This window comes from Nothoprocta perdicaria, unplaced genomic scaffold (assembly GCF_003342845.1).
Source record: "Nothoprocta perdicaria isolate Ctin4 unplaced genomic scaffold, notPer1 scaffold_20, whole genome shotgun sequence".
NCBI lineage: Eukaryota > Metazoa > Chordata > Aves > Tinamiformes > Tinamidae > Nothoprocta > Nothoprocta perdicaria.
In genome coordinates, this window is record NW_020455205.1 from 4698056 (window position 1) to 4716980 (window position 18925).

The 18925-nt window shown below is 41.4% G+C and overlaps 2 protein-coding genes and 1 non-coding gene across 3 annotated transcripts; 2 read left to right on the forward strand and 1 right to left on the reverse strand.

Moving 5' to 3' along the window:
- The first annotated feature begins 138 nt into the window (after positions 1-138).
- On the forward strand, positions 139-6376 carry RPL5 (ribosomal protein L5). Its single transcript, XM_026037980.1, has 7 exons — positions 139-205; positions 296-411; positions 1844-1978; positions 2577-2779; positions 3732-3909; positions 5536-5624; positions 6216-6376. Exons 2-7 carry the CDS (start codon positions 373-375, stop codon positions 6313-6315), a joined length of 744 nt encoding a protein of 247 aa, XP_025893765.1. The 5' UTR covers positions 139-205; positions 296-372; the 3' UTR covers positions 6316-6376.
- Positions 3443-3538, forward strand: LOC112946263. The gene has a single exon (XR_003249197.1). It is a non-coding gene; the product is annotated as a small nucleolar RNA SNORD21 (small nucleolar RNA).
- An 806-nt stretch (positions 6377-7182) lies between the features above and the next one.
- Positions 7183-12139, reverse strand: FAM69A (family with sequence similarity 69 member A). Its single transcript, XM_026037979.1, has 4 exons — positions 11988-12139; positions 11506-11613; positions 10150-10326; positions 7183-9560 (listed from the first exon to the last, which is right to left on the reverse strand). The coding sequence occupies exons 1-4, from the start codon at positions 12105-12107 to the stop codon at positions 8748-8750; spliced, it is 1218 nt and encodes a 405-aa protein (XP_025893764.1). The 5' UTR covers positions 12108-12139; the 3' UTR covers positions 7183-8747.
- Between the last annotated feature and the right edge of the window lie 6786 nt (positions 12140-18925).

Here is an 18925-nt window from a genome sequence, read left to right on the forward strand (position 1 = left end):
GCGGGACAGGGCGCGGCGCGGGGAGCCGCGGCCCGGCCCGGCCCGGCCTGGCCCGGCCGGTGCTTTGGGGCTGCGTGTGTGCCTGGCCCGGCCGGGACCTGCGTTAATAACCTGCGGTTGTGTTTCTCATTCAAGGGGTTTGTGAAGGTTGTCAAGAATAAGGCCTACTTCAAGCGATACCAAGTGAAGTTCAGGAGAAGAAGAGGTACAGTTAAATTTCCTGTAGTGTTTAAGGCAGTGGTCTATGTTCCAACTTTTCTTACACGTTTTATATGCTGTAACTTACGTTTTTCAGAGGGAAAGACTGATTATTACGCTAGAAAGCGTCTGGTGATCCAAGATAAAAACAAGTACAACACCCCTAAGTATAGGATGATTGTGCGTGTTACTAATAGAGACATCATTTGCCAGGTAAGGTCTGCGGCGTTTGCCGTTGCGTTGCGAACCTGCCTGACGTGCAGGAAGGGAGGGCAGGCTCGGGTGGAGGCAGCCCTGGCGGCTGTGGGCCGAGCTCAGCAGCTCCGGCTTGTGCCCTGGTGTGTCAGGGCGGAACACGCAGCCCCACTAATAGAACCTTTCAGTGGTACCAGCTAGTGGTGTCGGCCTTCTTGAACGTGGATATTTGTAACGGACTTGGTTCGCTTAGTGATACCGAAATATGTAGAAGGTTTTAGGCAGGAAAAAAACCCTCTGTCCTCCCTACTGTCTTTGAAGTCAAATGCTTTGAGAAGAGGGCTATTTTTCTTATTTTCACTTATCTGAAGATGGCTGAGCTGACTGTATGACCTGTCAACATGCGTTTATTATTATCTCAAAAGGTGTCTTTTTTTCCAGAGGGTTTTATGAAGTTATAGGGGTACTATGAAGCAGATAGGCCTTGTTATAGCTTTCCTTGCAGTTAGGGGAGACTGATGAACATGCAGTTTTATGTTGCAGCATTTGGTGTAGTTCCTTATTTTAATTCACTTTCTGTGACTATTTTCAGAATGTTTTGTCCACTTTTGAAGCTGAAGATTTAAGTTTATTTTATCGTAAATATGTTTGGTTAAGCTTAGAGAAAAGTAAATTATTTATTTGTAGTTTCTTTCTTCATAGATTATCTGTAGATAACAGTAAAGAAAGAATTTTTACAGTCAGTTTAGACTAAGCTATACGACCTTATGAGACTATTCCATCTTTCAAACTGAGGGTGAAAATCCGTAGTGACGGGCCTTATACTTGACTTTACAGTCTCTTTCCAGTATGTAGGATATCTGAAAGGAGAGTGCAGAGGACAGGTGTGGGAGTGAAAGGGAAAAGGTTCTCCATGTGAAAGGAGCAACCAAAACAGGTCTGATACTGCAGCTCTCTCACTGGACACCCCTGAGATTGACAGTCTCAGATCTGTTAATAAAAATCTTTCCAGGAGGTTAGTGGCACTATTACCACAAATGTCAGATGTTTTTGCTTATTTTAGTGCTCTGTTGTAAGAATTTTATGTAGAAAGTGGGACAGAGTCAGCTCAGGCTTGCAATAATCCATTGAAAGGTTGCTTTTGTAGGCAGCTTTGTGACTTCTTGATATAGGTGAAGAGGTAAATAAACCTAAGTACCTCCTGACCTTCATTTCCCTGGTCTGATTTGGATTTGATTTTTTTTTGCATTTGTAATTCAAGTAATTTCTTGTAATTACAAGAAATGCCTTTAAAAATGGAAACGGAAGAAAAAAATACTTGGGAGCTGGGGGGAAATACTTGCAGCTTGTGGGACGTATGTTTTAGTTCTGTTGGTCTAAGTAGATGTCAAAAAATGGAAAATCAAGCCCCCAGATTGGTGCAGGAAGCTAATGCCTGTTTTGTTGTCAGATTGCCTACGCAAGGATTGAAGGTGACATGATCGTTTGTGCTGCTTATGCCCATGAGCTGCCAAAATACGGCGTGAAGGCCGGTCTGACCAACTACGCAGCGGCGTATTGTACAGGCCTGCTGCTGGCACGCAGGGTGGGTATCTGCAGCGCTCGGGAGTAACTGCCCTTTCCTTACAGAAGGGAAAGCCTGCTTTCTTAAGGGGCTTGTTAGTAGAGAGAACTAACTTTGCCAGCTTCTCCAATATTAACTTTTATTGTTACTGTATAGATTTCATGGTCTTTTATGTGACTGTAAGGTCACAGTGAGAAGTGTGATAACATGGAGAGCTTCAGCTCCAGCAGCTAATTGCCAAGGCTGCTCCACACTTGAGAGGGAGGAAGTTGGGATAGAAGTGTGAGGAAATACACCTGACGGAGTCTGAAAACATGCAGGCAGCCTACATCTGTTTTCCGTGTGAGTTCCCAGCATACTTCTGTGCCTCCTGGGACAAGATGCTGAAACACAGACACACTTACCAATTTATTATTTGTTATAATCAATGCTGTTGTTAGTATGGGAGGTACAATTTTTGTAAAGGAAGTTTTAAGCACAGAGATTCTACTGAAAACGTGTTCTATGCTGGTGGTAGGTAATAAGGGGTAGGTAATAAATGGAATTTGGGATTGTGTGATTTGATTTTTTTTTTTTTTTTTTTTTTTTTTTTNTTTTTGATTGTTTTCCTCCACCACAGCTTCTGAATAAATTTGGCCTTGATAAAATCTATGAAGGCCAAGTTGAAGTGACTGGTGATGAATACAACGTGGAAAGTGTGGACGGAAAGCCTGGCGCTTTCACGTGCTACCTGGATGCAGGGCTTGCCAGAACTACTACTGGAAACAAAGTCTTTGGTGCTCTGAAAGGTGCGGTGGATGGTGGTCTATCCATCCCTCATAGGTAACTCGGACTTTTTTTTAATCTCTTTCAGAATTACCTCAAACTTTTCCTTATGTGATAGTCTATTTACATTGTTATTTTACTTCAATGTTGTTTTGTTACAGATGTGGAAGTGATTATATAGCCTATGTTTTGTTTATCCCCTCCATCCAAACAGGCACAGTTCTGAGTGCTGTCAGAAACCTTGGGCTGTCAGGAGATGCTGTTCAACTTCTAGAAATTGAACAAAACAGCCACCTTGTTGCTTCTACTAAAACTGTCCAGTGACTGAATACATTTAAACAAAGAACTGTTAATGTTTATTTTGAATCTTTAGAAAAGCATATGTGTGTATGCATATATATATATTTTAATTTCACCTTGAAAACTGTACTTATCAGATGCAAAGCAACCATTGGCGTTTCCCACAGTTAGAATTGTTTGTATTAAGTCTGAGTAGTCAACACCTGCACTTGAAATGTCCATGTGGAAGTTCTGACAGTTCCTGTCATGGGTTATGAACGACTAAGTCGAGATTTCTGGCGGCATTATCTAACACTGATATTATGGTTAGCTACTTCTTTTTGGTAGCTATCGTAGGAAAAGTATGGATTTTTGTAGCTTTCTACCCTGACCCATGTAATCCTGTGCTTTCTTGACTCACTGTCTGCTCCTGGCTTGGCTGCTGCGTGATGATACCCCAGTGACTGAGCATTCTGTAGTTGGTCCTCAGTCTGTACATGATGTACTGCATTGTTTCAAGACGGGACTGATAGCAGCTGAGATGAGCTGAAAACCTCCATTTCTCTATTTCCTTATTCTTTCAGTTTTATTTAGCATATTTATTTTGGTCCAATCTGTTGGCTCTCTGTGGGAGAATAGGATGCATCTGTCACGTCTGTTGATTAGACAAGCTGGTTTCTGACCTGCAGCGTTAGACGACGTGTCTCACTCTGTAACTGCTGTTTCACAGTACCAAGCGTTTCCCTGGTTATGACTCTGAAAGCAAAGAATTCAATGCAGAGGTTCACCGCAAGCATATCATGGGCCAAAATGTTGCAGATTATATGCGTTACCTGATGGAGGAGGATGAAGAGGCTTACAAAAAACAGTTCTCCCTGTACATAAAGAACAATGTAACGCCTGATGGGGTAAGACTTGCCTGGCTGGCTCTCTTGCTTGTGCATTGGTAGAGACGCTAATAACCGTCTTGCTTAGGAACTTCTCTGCTAATGCAAAATCGTAATGCAATTCAAGCTGTATGCCTCCATGAAAAGAAAATATGCTTCGCATTTATACAAGTTCTGTGGCATAGCACAGGGCTCTCAAAAATGAGTTTTTTTTCCTATTTTGAAGCCTAACATTTTTCCTACAAATCTGAGCTTACAGAATAGCGCCCTAAGGCAGGCCTTGTACCTTTTTTGCTCATATGGAAACCAGCTCAAAAAGATTCTGTGCTTGCTGTCCCTTCATTCCTAATCCTGTACAACAGCCCGTTGATTCCTCTGCTCTGGTGGCTTTAACTGAGGATGTGTTCAGCACTCAACTGGCTTTATGGGTCGTGGACCCTATAGGTAGCTGTAAGTATCAGGTGAATAGAAAAAATCCCAAGATGGCTCCTCTGCAGAAGCAGTTTTCTCAGGTCACTACATGCTGTGGAGTGCTGTGTGCAGTTTTTGAATGATTTGCATAGAATACTCTCTAAAGGACATGTAATACAGCCAACTTTCCCATTTCTCAGGGTAAAAGGAAACTCCTTTTAAATATTTTTATCTTGTCTATAACACTCCTGCATGATTTCCTGCATTAGCAGTCCTGAAGCTTGGAACGAGCATTCTTCTTATGTCTCTTTTTAGGCTATGGAGAACTAACTTATTTCCTGATCCCTTTATGGACTTTCCTTTTTAAAAAAAGAAAAACTTAGATACTAATTATTTGTAATTTCCTTATTATTAAAAAGAATTAATTGTAAATGCTACTTTCATGTCTCTTACTAAACAAACAATACTTACCATTTGTACTGCACTTAAGTTTATCTAGGTATTTTGTCAATGGCAAGAAACTTGCTGCAGAGTCTGGAGTAGCTGGGCTGGAGTGGTCTTGAGTACGTAGAAGCAAATCTTCTTTAAGCCAGAGTTGCCTCTGGGGCAGACTGGGATTCTCTGCTAGGTTCTGCCGTTGGTCTTTGTAACTGGAGAGACCACTTCCATTTTCCTACTGGAAGTGTTAAAATAATAGTTCCTAAGCAATGTGACCTGCTGCCCATGTTTTGTATGTGCTAGTAATATAGGAGCTCTTAAAAGAACACTAGAGCGTAGGCTCCTCTGCTGTGTTTCTGTTGTTGCCACATGACTGCAGAAAAGGCAGAGATTGTCCTGATTCTTGCAAGGCTCCTTGAAGCTGCAGCTGTTTTCAGAATTTCTTCTGCTCTCCCCCTTTTAGTAAGGAGCTTTGTCATGTGCACTAGTAGGGCCTGTTACGTAGGAGGATTGTGTATCTACAGACAGGATGTATGAAGTGACTTTGCTTCAATGCGAGTGGGATTGACTCTTCAGAGATGAACTATATAACAAAGGAAATATTAAGTATTTTATTCTAAGCAGAAGTAGAATAACTTTCTTGCTGCCTTTACATTTAAGTGCAGGAAAACTAGGCCATTGAAAACAGTCTTCAGAAGAAACATTTCAACTGCAAGATGGAATTGATAAAGGCATCTAGTTTCTTGCTACACTCCTACAACTAGAGGGCTATGAGAACTTAGCTGGTTTTTGTTTTAGATGGAAGAAATGTATAAAAAGGCCCATGCTGCTATCCGGGACAATCCAGTCCATGAAAAGAAACCCAAGAGAGAAGTCAAGAAAAAGAGGTAAAATTTTCTCTTTAAGATAAGCAGGACTTCTCTTTTGAAGAAATCTTGAATGCCGTGTGAATGATTTAACTTACCTACATGTGTATTTCAGGTTAAGATATAAACATTTTGATAATGGTCAGTTAACTTCTGTAGTGAGAATGTAAAATCTAAGAGCCTTTATCTTGAAAACAAAAGGAAAAAATAAGCATGTCAGTGAATAACTAATGTTATTTGAAGGATGTATTTTCAGATCTTACTATTTTCAGGGGAAAAGTGCCTTTTCAGGAGAGGCAGAGTGACTGTCAGTACTAAACTAGTTTTTCAGGGGCTGGGGAAAGCAAGGACGTAGCAAGATCTTACACTATGAGATTTGCTATGTTGTCAGTCTGTACTCTGCTTAGTGTAGAGTTTACCTCTTGAGGAGTTAAACTTCAGCAGACCAAATATCCCTTACTGTGACACAGCTACTACCTTAAATCAAGTATGGTGTAGAAAGTAGCAGTGTGTTAAGATAATATTCTCAATCACAGTTCTGGTCTAGTGGTTTTTTTGCAACTTTTGTGCTTATTTCTACTTTACCGATCTTCCACCGTACGTGCCTTGCAGATGGAACTGTTCCAAGATGTCCCTTGCTCAGAAGAAAGATCGTGTTGCTCAGAAGAAGGCCAGCTTCCTCCGAGCCCAGGAGCACGCAGCTGACAGTTAAGAAGACTTCGGCAATTTTCTATCAAGCTTTGGAAAAAGTAACAATAAATTTATTGAATAAGCAACTGTGTAAGACTGGCTTATTAATATCTCAGTGTTTTTGTGTGTTTACAAGACTGCAAAAAGCCCCACAAACAGCAAGAGAATAACCAAGTTCTCTGTGGACTCTGCTGCTGCTGCACAAAGAGAGGCAAAGACTCTAAACTGAAGATGGTCACATTAGGGAATAAGATCCTAACAAGGGGAAATCAGTTTGGTTAATTTTGTGTGACCAAAACATCTATATGCAAGAACTTGCTCTTTCCAGTTACAAAATAGACTTCTGATTTCAAATCTGACTTCCTTAGCCCTTGTTTCTGCCCTACTTCCTTTTCATGGATGCATGACCTTTAAGGAGAAACAGAGGTCTGTGCACACTTAAAGCAGGCATCAGGGAGGGAGAGGTTTTACAATACTGAGCACTGGGGTAAGTACTGCTATTGAAAGAGAAAGGATGCCTTTGATTTATTGTAAACACATTTTCCAATGAAAGTCTTGATTCAACAGCAATAAAAACAGGTTCTATACAAACTGCATTATTAAACATGTTTTCCAGTTTTTCCAAGAAGCCATTTAAAATACCCATCAGTCTTTTTTCTGTCCCATAGAGTAAGAATTACATTCATATTTTTCACCAAGAAAATTAACGCTTAAGGTCTTTGCTGGTTACAAATGACAAATGATTGTTATTTCCTAGGTGGAGAACATTTTAAAGGTAGAGCCAATAGTTAACAGCATTTAAGAATTATTAAAAAGTTCATGTTTACAAAACAGCACACTTAACCCAAGCTGCTTCTGAGTACCTCTGATACGGCAAATGATATTTACTGATGTTGATTTTTTCCCCCCACTTAATTAAGGAATGCATTTAATACAGAACAGCCAAAGTAAAAAGGGAAACCTTTTCATATATGTAAAGCTTGTTCTTCTTACCTATGTTAAAAATGAGTTAAGGGGGTCAGATGTCTAGAGGAATATGGATGACTGACTCATAAAAAATCACCAAGGATTTAAGTACTTCATACCTAAAGCATTTATAAACTAAACATTAACAGATAACTGAGCATAGTACAGTACTTTATGCACATCCAGTTCTACACCACTGTGAGACAGACGTAAATCTGCAGATTTACAAGTTATACAGTGATCATGCCCTGTGGAATGCCAGGTAGGAAGTGCTTATTTACTCATGACTTGAAACTTAGTGACTCCTTCCCTCCTAGGAAAGAGCAGTAACAGGCTGCAGGAAGTTCTCTAGCATTACAGTCTACCTAGTTCCTAGCTGTTGTTATCACCATTGGGTCACCATTTAGTTTTAAACAATAGGATCTTGAACAATTCAACCTCTGTCCTACAATTCCGCTCAAGCTCTGGCTTAGATAGTTGCTGCAATTGATGAAGACTTAAATACAAGACTGTAGCTCAATTTACATTGATACTAAAGAATCGATCTCCAGAGCTGTAGTTTGTTATACAGTGGATTCCTCATATGGAAGTTTCTTAACATTCCACTATCAGTATTAAAAAGTTAATAATCTTCCATTTTCATTATGAAATAGGTTATCCACAAACCCAAATTTGCAAGATCTTCTGCAGCTTGTCCTGGGTTCAAAGTGTTGATTGAAGCACAACTGTCTGCTTTTGAAACATACCTGTATTGCTGCTAGAGTATCTACATCCTTTTAAGAACTAGTATTTTAAAAATTTTGGCTCCCAACATGGTGCACGATACCAGGACTTTTTAATTAAAAGTTTTAAACTATTTAAACATTCAAGATGTAAGCATGAGGTAACAAGGTGTAAACAGAATCTAACCACAAGTCTCATTAAAACCTGGAGGTTCTGGAATAAAACTTTTAATTTTCCAGACATTTAAAAAAAATATCTACTAATGTGCAAATTCTGCCATGCCAAGGTATTAGTAAACCTCAACCTCAGTTCAGTTCATCCACAATAGCAGCTTAGATGCAGCCACATCATTTGCAGTAGTAATGGGTCTTAATAAAATTACTTGTGATAGTTTTAGTATGTCCCAAGTTAGTGATGATTTTCACAGAACTGTAAGATGTTATGTTAGTCAATGTGGTGGCACAGTGAATACTTTGATCCTGTTCAAGATCTGACCAAGTGCACAGAACAGTCAAGCATGCAGAGTTCTTTCTATGTCCATAACACAGCACTGGAGAACCGGAAGGTGCTCTTGGCCTCTACCAGATCAGTAGGATGGTCCTGTGAACAAGAAGCCCTGTGACAGGGCACTGACTGAAGACAGGAGTTAGAGGCATTAGTGAAATCCAAAGAAAAGTGTCTTTAAAAAAATGCTGCAGACATTTGTTAGCAAATGTGGCAGGCCACCTCTAGCAGCATCAATATTACCTCTTGTGGGCAGGAAAACTAAGAGTCATTTGTATGGGAAATTTTTTTCCACAGTAAAGTTTTTAAATTATTGAGTAGTAAAGAATGCTCCATTTCCATCTGGCTTGCTGTGACCTTAAGGGCAATGCACAGGTACAGTTGTTTTTCTAGTTCCTCCTGGATATCCGAAGGAGCACCTCGCAGCAGATAGTCTTTCAGCAACTGACAGACTTTGGCCAGGTTTGGCTGAATGACTTCTGTGGTACACCTCATTTTACTTTGGTCACACAGAGTTCTACAGTCTGTACCATAAACACAGTCCAAGTCTGAGTTACACTGACGATCTTTAATTATTTCTTTGAGATTCATTTCTGGCACAATTTTTCTCATGTCCATCATTTTCAAATCATATTTGTCATTATATCCCAAATTTTTGGCACTTGTATCACACATAAGAAAATTCCCATAAGGTCCATGGAAAATATCTTCCACAAATTCTAAAAGCCCTATAGCTATCTTTGCCTTTCTTGGCCATGATGGAGTAAACCACTGGTCCATGCTTCTTCTGAAGCCAGAGGGAATGAAAAGTTCTACGATCCATGGAAGGGTAATTCCATAGAGGGAGGTATATTCAACTCTTTCCATCACGTAGAGATCCCCACAGAAACCCATCAGTTTGGGAGTGTGTTCTTTATCCTGCAGGATGACCATTAATAGAAACTCCTCTAGCTGCAGAAGTGCCCAGGCAGATTTTGCCTCGGGCAGAGAAACTCTGCCATCCTTGTTTCCATCAGCAAAAGACAGGATGAGATTAACCAGGTCTGAAAGGTTTCCTTGTTCACCCAATTTTGCCTAAAAACAAAGAAAAAAAAAGTATAATTTCATTACCTGCTACTCATCCAACTGTAGTTCTCCTTCCCACCATTCTCTTTCCATGGCTAATACCGTAGGCTCTGCCATCCTCTGATTTCAATGATTATAGCTGTTACAGAACTTGCTACCAAACCCTTGGAGCACTTCCCTTTTTGCATTGTTTGCTTTCAAAAGCATCAAACATTCCATAAGTACTAGTATTTCTAACTATTCCCCCTAGCTCAGTTACCATAATAACTCTTTCTGAACAAAAATAGATTAGTTAAGAAATTGTTTAAATTTTGCTTTGAACAAAGTCCTGAAATCTGGTTAAGAGCAAATACTTTTCTAAGCTATATTTTATGAACAAATTAAGGTTTTAGACTTGTAGGATGCATGCTAGCTTCCATTGATAAAAGAAACACATTACTCACGACTACTTCACACTTCAAAGCATCTCTAGGACAAACTATTTTTGCGCTCCTCTTTCTAACTTCACTCAAAGAATCAAGTTTACCTAACAGAGCTTTATCTCCAACTATGGAGAAATAAGCCCTTGCCAAAACAGAATAAATTGGCATATACTCACTTTAAAAAGACCGTATACCATTTCTTTGAATTTCTGAACAGTGGTTCCTCTGGTTGGTTTATCAAATAGGACTATTTCCTTTCTTGGTTCTGGATCAGTACCAAAATCAAGCTGAGTAGCTTCTTCCATCTGGCATTTTATAACACCTTGCAGATTTCCCCAGATTCCTAAATACATCTATGTAGCAAAAGTGGGGAGAAAAAAAATAAATATAAATAATTACAGAAGTCCTTCATGTAAAGATCAGCTGTGCTCTAAACTCTGCTTTGGAAGTCAAGCAGCAACACAAAGCAGAAAGCCAAGTGCTTACGGACAGTGCACAAGGCCAGCATTCAAACAGTGGCAAATTCAGATGCACACGCACAGCCAGCACTTAGGAGAGACGGGGCAGTTCAGGTATAAAGACAGGGAGATAAACAATATGTTGGGATTAGTACCATCTTCACAAAACTGTTAAGCGGCTTCTGTTTGGCAAGCATGGCAGCATAGGTATTACACAGTATTAAAGGATTCTTTAATGCGAATATGAAATGCAAAAGGATCTGGTCATCTCCTTGGAAACTGAATTCTATGACTGAATATTAAGAGTTCACAGCAATTGCAGGTTTCCTGTACTTTTAAATCCAGAAGGGTTCCATCAGAGGCATACTCCTTCACTTAATCTTCAGCTAATAAACCATATCACATGGTCCTCAAATGCTGATCTTTCTGCACATATTCATGAAGACAGAGAAACAGAGTGACTGAATTGCATAAGCCTTGGCTTGAAATTGTAAAGTGTCAGGCAGCTGCAGCAGCTTGCTAGAGGCCACTGTGAGTGGCAGGAACTACATGAACCACTGTCACCACCCAAGCGCTTCATAGGACCCCAGCCCAGCAGCCCCCAGTCAACAAACAAAGCCTGATAACGCTGAAGACCCAAGTGTGTAACAGGGGCAGGTCAGCATTGCTCCTCGCAACATCTTGACATGATTCTTGCCTAGCTGAGCTGAAGGAGAGAGGGAAATAAAGAAATAAAAGAAAAAAGAGAAAGAAAGAAAAAGAAAAAAAAAAAGGAAAAGGAGGCAGGCTCTGGCCTTTCAGCCTCTCTCGCAGGCACCGCGCTTCCAGTTAAAGCCAAGAGATGCCAGGACCCATCAGACAGCTGCTGTCAGATGAATTCTGCTCCAGGGTTTTCTCAAGGCTACAGGTCGTGAAGGAGGGAAGATGCCCTGCAGTGGGGATGACTAGAATGGGAACATTAAAGAGTTTTACATGGTTAAATGGATACAAGAAGGTACAAAGCCTGCTCGATACTCTAGAAAACAGTATTTCACTGAGCAAGAGTAGAGCTAGGTTAGATGTGTAAAGTCTCACCTGGTTATTAGGCTTTGTTGACAAACACTTTCCAAAATACAATGATTCTTTTGCACACAGACTGCTACATGCTGACCCATCAATAACTCCAGTCTTGTATTTATCACACTGAAACAAACAAGAATAAAAATATTTAATGAAATTGCTGAAGAACCAAAGGGCAACAACCACATCCAAAACCTGATAAGAAAGAGAGAGAGAGAAAGAGAGAGAGGCAGAGAGAGAGAGAGAGACAGAGAGAGAGAGAGAGACAAAGAGAGAGAGAGAGAGACAAAGAGAGAGAGAGACAGAGAGACAGAGAGAGAGACAGAGAGACAGAGAGACAGAGAGACAGAAGAAATGGTTTGAAAAACCCTATCCCCAATTATTTTAAAATGACAGAATGGTATCATTTTATTAATTCCACAGTCAGTTCAGTCACTGCCACATGTAAATTAACTGGGATAAATACTTCAGAAGCAAACCATGCTAAACATACTTACTATTATTTTCCTACAGTCATGTCCTCTGCATAGCTCCGTGTAGGTGGAATACTGAACATACATAATCCAGCTGCCAATAAAAACTACTAACCAGGAGATAAAGAGATACTTCATCCGCATGTATGAAAAACGTGCCTAGAGGACATAAAAAAAATATTTTCCATTATCCATTCAGCAGTAGTCATAATTATAGAAAAGTAACATGTTTGCTATTCCATTTTTAAGAACTTCCATACTGATGCAATAAACAGACTGCAATACATGCAGCATTTGCCTCCATCGGCAAGCAGAACTGACAGGGTGGGCAAGTTTGATTTATTTGAGTGGAAGGAAAGTAAAGGTATGAATAGAAGAAGATGACAGGCCCTCCTAGGACAAGCCAGGTTTCGGTAAGAAAAAGAAAAGGGCAGATCTACTATTTGCATTGTCCCCTTGCTAAGAGCAGTTACTGCTGTGCCGCTCCTGGCAAACCAAACCCAGCAGAACGAGATTCTGGTCAAACAATAACCTGTGTTCAAGTGCAAATATGCAGTTTTTATACGCAGTGTGCAGGGTGAGTATCAAGGAAAGGTTCCGTATGCTGCTACCTCCCTCCTTCCCTGAAACACCGTCACTTCGTTGTCGGAAATTGCTCTGTACTAACCACGTCCAGTCTTGTCTGTAACTGTATGAGACTTGCATGCTGTTTCAGGGACCTCTCTTTTACCTTCCTTCCCCGCCTGCTCCAGCCCCAACTAAAAAGATTTTTTTTAAAAAAAAAAGGTATTTATAAATTAAGCATTGATGAAGGAAGGGTAAATAACACCAAGTGCCTGGAAAGCAAGGGAGCAGATAGTGATCCATTTTTAACTCTCACAGGTCCAGTGTGCTAACAATTTGATTTTCATACTGCCATCAGGATTAGAAGATAATTAAGAAATCTGGATCAACTTTAGCTAAAGAAGCATAAAGGAGGTGAATGATAGCAGCTGTATACGGTTAAATGCAAGATCTATTTCCACCAGCGTCCTGATCTCCAACAGTGGCTGGAGGTAGATGCCTAGGGAAGAGGGAGAAGATACCACATTTCAGATGTTCTCACATTTTCCTTTTGGGGGACTTCGTAAGACAGATGTGATTTTTTATACTTAGTAAGCTCTATCCGTTTTGTCTTCCATGGTTTTATCCAGATTCCCATAGAATTCATATAACTTTTTAGCATTCACAACACCTCGTTGAATTAATTCCACAGGTCTACAGTCAGCTACACTGGGAATAGGTGGATAGTCTAACCCAGTTCCTAGCTTTATTTTATGCCCCTTAGGTCACATACTGCAAGATAGTTATCAGTCCCCAGCAGTATCTGCCATGGCTTTGTTGCCCTCTGTTACGCGCCCCTTTGTCAGGCCGGGCTTCTTCCAAACTGAGAAGCTCTTCCCTGCTGTTCCTCGGTGGGCAGCCCGTGGCTTGGGACAAGGCTGGGAAAGGCAGCGAGGAGAAAGAGCTTTCGCTGTCCTGTCCCGTAGGTACCTGCGGATCCGACCTCTGCCGCTGGTAAGACCTTACAAACCTTACACGTTTGTAGGAAAACATGATATTCCTGAGGACGCTTCTTTGCCACAGATCTAGGGGACGCTCGTTTCCGAGCAGCAGACACAGAGCTCTGGGTCCCACGCGCGCCCACACGCGGTTTAGGCGGGAGCCGGGCCCGGGCGCTGCCGCCCCGACCCGGCCTAGCGCAGAGCGCGGAGGCGCCGCGGGTGCCCGCGCCCACGGACAGCTCCCCTGCCCTCGGGCACATCCTCGGGGCACGATCCCGCACCTGGAGCTTTACGATGGCCGCTGCCCCCCCAGCACGCAGAGCTGTAGCTGTTTGGGTGGAAACATCCAGAACCATCCGGGCAGAGCGCACAGGAACTTCGCTGGGGCAGACACCGTGGGCAGAAACTCGGCGCTGTTATACTCTGAAATATTCTGCCTTTGAAAAGCAGAACTGAAACAGGATAATGCTGCTAAGGCTGCATTACTATCATGCAAGTTTTCAGCACCTTTCAAATTGTTTGGCCCCGGTTCTTTACAACTCTATAGCGAAGCCTGTTGTCATCTCAACAGGGTGAAGCTCTGCGCTATACAACAGGTCTGAAATTCTGCCTCAGTCTAATTATTCTGCTTTGGAGCAAGGTCCTGGTAAGGACCAGGCAACGTCACATGCCTTCTCTTAAAAGAAATGTTACTCTTTATACTGCAACAAAGAGTAAGATTTGCCAGAAATGACCATGGTCTGAGGCACATTCCACAGTTCCATTCTCAACACCATGCAGAAAATGAGCCACAAAACAGATTCCAATAGTGCCAGGTTTGGGGTATGTTCAGCATCAGAATTTATTGGCCACCGAATAACATTTCTTGGGGGGGTTGCTGCCTAGCAGGATCCCAAGTCTGGGCCACTTCCCCACCACACACCCTCAGTTTCAAAGCAAGTTGAGAACCTGTTTTGCTATCCATTCCTGTTCAAGAGGAATATTTTGGATATCAACCCTAGTAGTCAGCAGCTTTCAGTAATTCAAGCAACATCTGCAACACAGAACCTCATAAAGCCTTAGAAAAATACATTTACAGGTATTAAATGAAATTACATGAAGGACTATTTTGCAGTCTGATTACAGCTACAGAGAGCAGGATGTTTGGGGCAGAGTTTGAACAGGCTAAAGTTCTTTTCCCAATTTGATATTTTAGTTGTTAGAAGTGATTCTTTCATAACTATCTAATTACCCAGTCTTCATTAGAATATTGCAGAACACCTACAGGGAGAACTAAAAAGGATGTTATCTATCCTCATAATAGCAGACAATTCTGAAAATTGCCTTAGTAAAACCTGTCACAAGTCTCTTCTCTTTAGAATTTGTCTATTAATAGAATTACTAAAAATCCCAGTAAATTCACTTTCTTAACTGCTTTTGTGTGTATGGAAAAACATTTATTACAGATCAGCAGCCATAGCAAGTAAATGCTAATGTTTATCTTTCCTCCATTTGATAAGGTATACTATTTAAAGACAGCACTAATTTCTGTTAGCCATTTTAAATAACCTCAATATCGCATGAAGGATATAGCACTAGTAGAGCACTCAAAACTACTAGTAAAGGCTGAGAAAAATCTGAAATAAATTTACTAAGTTTACACAAAGGTGATTTTACTTGGGAAAAAAAAAAGAAAAACCTTATTTGTGATGACAAAACCCTCAGAGTTTCTTGTTAATTTGCTCCACATACCTTTACAACACCAGTCTTGAAGCCAAAGTGCTATTTCACAGAAATACCCCAATTACTACAACTTCACAGGGACTTCTAATGGTCTGCAAACCTCCAAACTACTGCTGAAGGCTGCCCCTATCCCTAACATAGGAAGTACACTGTATCTCTGCTTTCATCCAAATTTGTCCTCCTTCTCAGACAGGAGGAGAATGTGTTTAGGACAGAAAATCCTGCCCAAATGGCATTCAAGTGCATCATACAGTTGGCAGGAAGTTCTGCAGGAGCTGGGTTTATTTTGGGCTCAGTGCTGTGCCAAGGCAGTCACACAGCTTTTCACTCAAGCTACTTAGGTCCTGCTGCTTCAGAACATGGACAAGAACACACGTCTGCTCACAGAAGACCACAGGTTTCCACTTGCTTTCAATTAAAGTGGAGTTTATTAAATAAGGTCTTATCACATGCAGCAAGAGACGTGATCATTTGTTTTCTTCGCATACATTTTCTCTCCCCAATTCCAGCTTCCTCCCCAAAAATCAGCCTGCAAACAGAGACACATTTAGTCCACCTCATTTAAGAAGTGTCAAACAGCTGTGCATGTGCTGTACCCAGGCAGATCTACTGAGTCTGGTTTGGCCACTTGTGGTAAGTAATACAACTTGAAAACTCTGGACTTACTGCACATGTGTTATAGAGATCATCCAAACATGTGAGAAAGAAGGCACAGACACCGGCTAGGGAACAATACTAACCAAACTTCACCTGGAATCATGGCAAACTTCCAGGAAGTTTGGAATAACACTTAGAGCTACAGAAGGACCAGGAGCTCTGGGGCCATCAAAGCAGGAAGTGCTCGAAGCAGGAAACACAGCAGCTCTCCTCTGCTCCACGCTTCCATCAGGACCCCCGAATATAAGCCAGGGAAAACAAGGATGAAGGAAAGCACTTGTGATGCTTTACAGGATATTACAGACTCAGCACCTCCCATCACATATATTTTACTGTCATGTGCATTTAATAATAATTAAACATTTATCCCTTGGAACAGAACTGGAAAACCACTGCTAGCAAAATTCAAGCCTGGATACACTCCAAAGAATGTGGGGAGTAGCAGATCAAAATGCAGCATAGCTGCGTGCCAGCTTTCTGATGAGTGTGCTTTTTATTTTAAATCTTTTTATGGTTAAAGAGTATGAAAGTGTTTCTTTGTTTAACACTACATTTTAATTCTACAAACTATTCCACATAACCATATTCCCTTAATCCGTCTCAAATCTGTGAGCTGCTCACTGTTTTACATACTAGCAATTGCAAAGCACAGACAGACAAAGTTTCTAGACTGATCATGTTAGAAATCCTGTTCTCTTTCAGGTTGATTTATAGATCACTTCAAGATGACTAGTGTGAATTCTGGGCATATTAACTGATACTGCCTTCCATGTCACATCCTAGACACATTTGTATTTTTAGAGCACACAGCACACACTTAAAGATTATGCTGTTACATCCTGAATTGTTCCTACCCCAACCAATCAGACTTAGGGAACACAGACTGAGATCTCTCTCGAAATAAAATAGGATAATGCTAGAGATAGAAACCAGGATGTTTCCCCTTAAGAAGATAAAACAAAAGAATAGAGGATTAAAAGCTTATAGCAAAGAGCTTATATAGTGTATTTCCATTATCTGAGGCTTTGCAGCTTGTTTGTCCTTAGCCTTTCAAAGATGGTGTCTCACAAGTTGCTGAAGTGCAAGGGACTTGCCCAAAGAGCCTGAACTTGGCTGAAGTTCTCCAGCGGACAGAGCTGCCAGGCACAGGGAGAGCAGAGGCCTGGGATCACGCAGGGCATCATCTTTCCCACCCTGCACGAGCCTGCTGGCTCGTCCCCAGCCTCCCAGCACAATCACCAGCTAGAGCCAGCAACCGCACCAGTAACCAGCTGCTCCCGGGGAAAAAACAGGCCAACATCGCACAGAAGGGGGATGCTCTTCCCCTCCTTGCAAACCATTGTGGCAATCACAGCCACAAATTCAATGTTAATCACCCAAATGTATACCCAACACATCGTTATTATTTTAATCAATGGTATTTAGTAGCATTTAGAAGCTTGTTGAGTTTAAGATTTTTTTTACTGTAGTTTTTAATATCACTACATGTTCTGCAGTCCAAGTAACATGAGAGGGTTTATTATTATTATTGTTATTATATTTCAGAGTCTGTTTTGAGACACAGCTTTATCTGCGTTTCCATGGATTCTTAACCACTAGGTTTGGGCTTAAGAAAGACGCCTAGGACTTTGTACTAATCTTTTAGATGAGCTGCAGATACTTGACATCATGTTGCCTTTAGCCAGGAAAATCAATGGATTAGCTATGGATCTTGCTTTCTGCATGCAAGCTAAAGAATGCTAAAATAAATGAATAACAGAACATTTGGCATGGCCCAGTAGTTGCCAGCCCACTCATAGCCTCTTGCTCCTATTTCAAAAAGATAGATACAAGAGGCATTAAGGTCTGTATTACCAAGAACTTGGAGTTCACATCACAGCTTTTTTCATTTCTGGCACCCAAGCCAGTAAAATTTGTAAAGTTACTCAGCAGTACTGGTCTTTCCCAGTATGTTACTTCGAGTATTATCCAGCAATACTATGCAAACCTTAGAACTCGCAACTTACTCATAGCTCCATCTCAGTAAGTTGAAGCCTAGAATTCATAAAAGATTGGACTTTTTGGAAACAACTTGCAGGGCGTTCTGATTGATGTCAGCAGAACTGGACCTTGAATATCTCTGTAGTAGGCTGACAGTAACGTGTAGTGACAAGCAAAATCAATATATCGATAGCTTACTGCCATTCTGTGGATGCAAACAGCAACACACATTCACTATTTGATGTGGAAAGATAAACTGAGGTTCACGGGGCTTTTAATAGCCCTCTCACAATAAAACTATAGAATAATCAAATGCAGTTGTTCAGTGCACAAAATGTTAGTCAGAAATTTTTTATAAAAGTCAAATAAGTTCCTTGAAAAATAATGTGTTCCTAATAAGTCACTTTGCTTTCTTCCTCCCCCTTCCTGATTTTATGGTAACACGTTTACCTAAAGGCCTCCAAGCCAAGTTGGGAATGAGAGCGGACACAAGTGCAGCGAGGCTTCGGTGCGTCGCTGCCACAGAGCTCGGGCAGGGCAGGCGGGCAGCCCGCGGGGCCGGCGCCAGCGGGCAGCACACAAACTGCTTCTGTGAATTCACTTTTATTTGTACCAGAACGCTGCTTTTTAACAAGTGTCTAATTAGGTAAATATCTCCAGAAAAAACACTGCCTCGTTAAAAGAGGGAGGGAAAGGAAAAAAAGCAAAGCAGTAAATGGCCAGCTGCACGGAGCCGTGCCACAGAGCAAGCGATGGAGAAGTTACGGCCACACCTGACCCTGCACTTCTCCCTAGAGGCCACATCCTATTTCAGACCCTCTCAGGGGAAAAAAAAAAGAAAAGAAAAGAAAAAAAAAAAAAAAAAAGAAAAGAAAGAAAAGGATTTAGGGAAGTTGCAAGAGGAGGCGGAATTAAGACATGGGGTCTTCTGGATGCCCCAGGCTGGAGGTCAGGCTTCCCGTTTGTTTTTTCCCTGTGGATCACAGCACCCCAGCGGCAGCGGCCACGCTGCGCCGCGGGGCACGGCCGGGCCGGGCCGGGCCGCCCGCAGCCGGCCGG

Excerpts from the sequence above, each read along its gene's own strand:
- RPL5 (XM_026037980.1), top strand. The coding sequence starts at position 373 with ATGATTGTGCGTGTTACTAATAGAGACATCATTTGCCAG. Across the intron at positions 1,979-2,576 it reads GCCTGCTGCTGGCACGCAGG|CTTCTGAATAAATTTGGCCT; the intron begins GTGGGTATCTGC and ends CCTCCACCACAG. Across the intron at positions 3,910-5,535 it reads ACAATGTAACGCCTGATGGG|ATGGAAGAAATGTATAAAAA; the intron begins GTAAGACTTGCC and ends TTTTTGTTTTAG.
- FAM69A (XM_026037979.1), bottom strand. The coding sequence starts at position 12,107 with ATGCGGATGAAGTATCTCTTTATCTCCTGGTTAGTAGTTTTTATTGGC. Across the intron at positions 11,614-11,987 it reads ATGACTGTAGGAAAATAATA|TGTGATAAATACAAGACTGG; the intron begins GTAAGTATGTTT and ends TGTTTGTTTCAG. Across the intron at positions 9,561-10,149 it reads TGGTATACGGTCTTTTTAAA|GCAAAATTGGGTGAACAAGG; the intron begins GTGAGTATATGC and ends CTTTGTTTTTAG.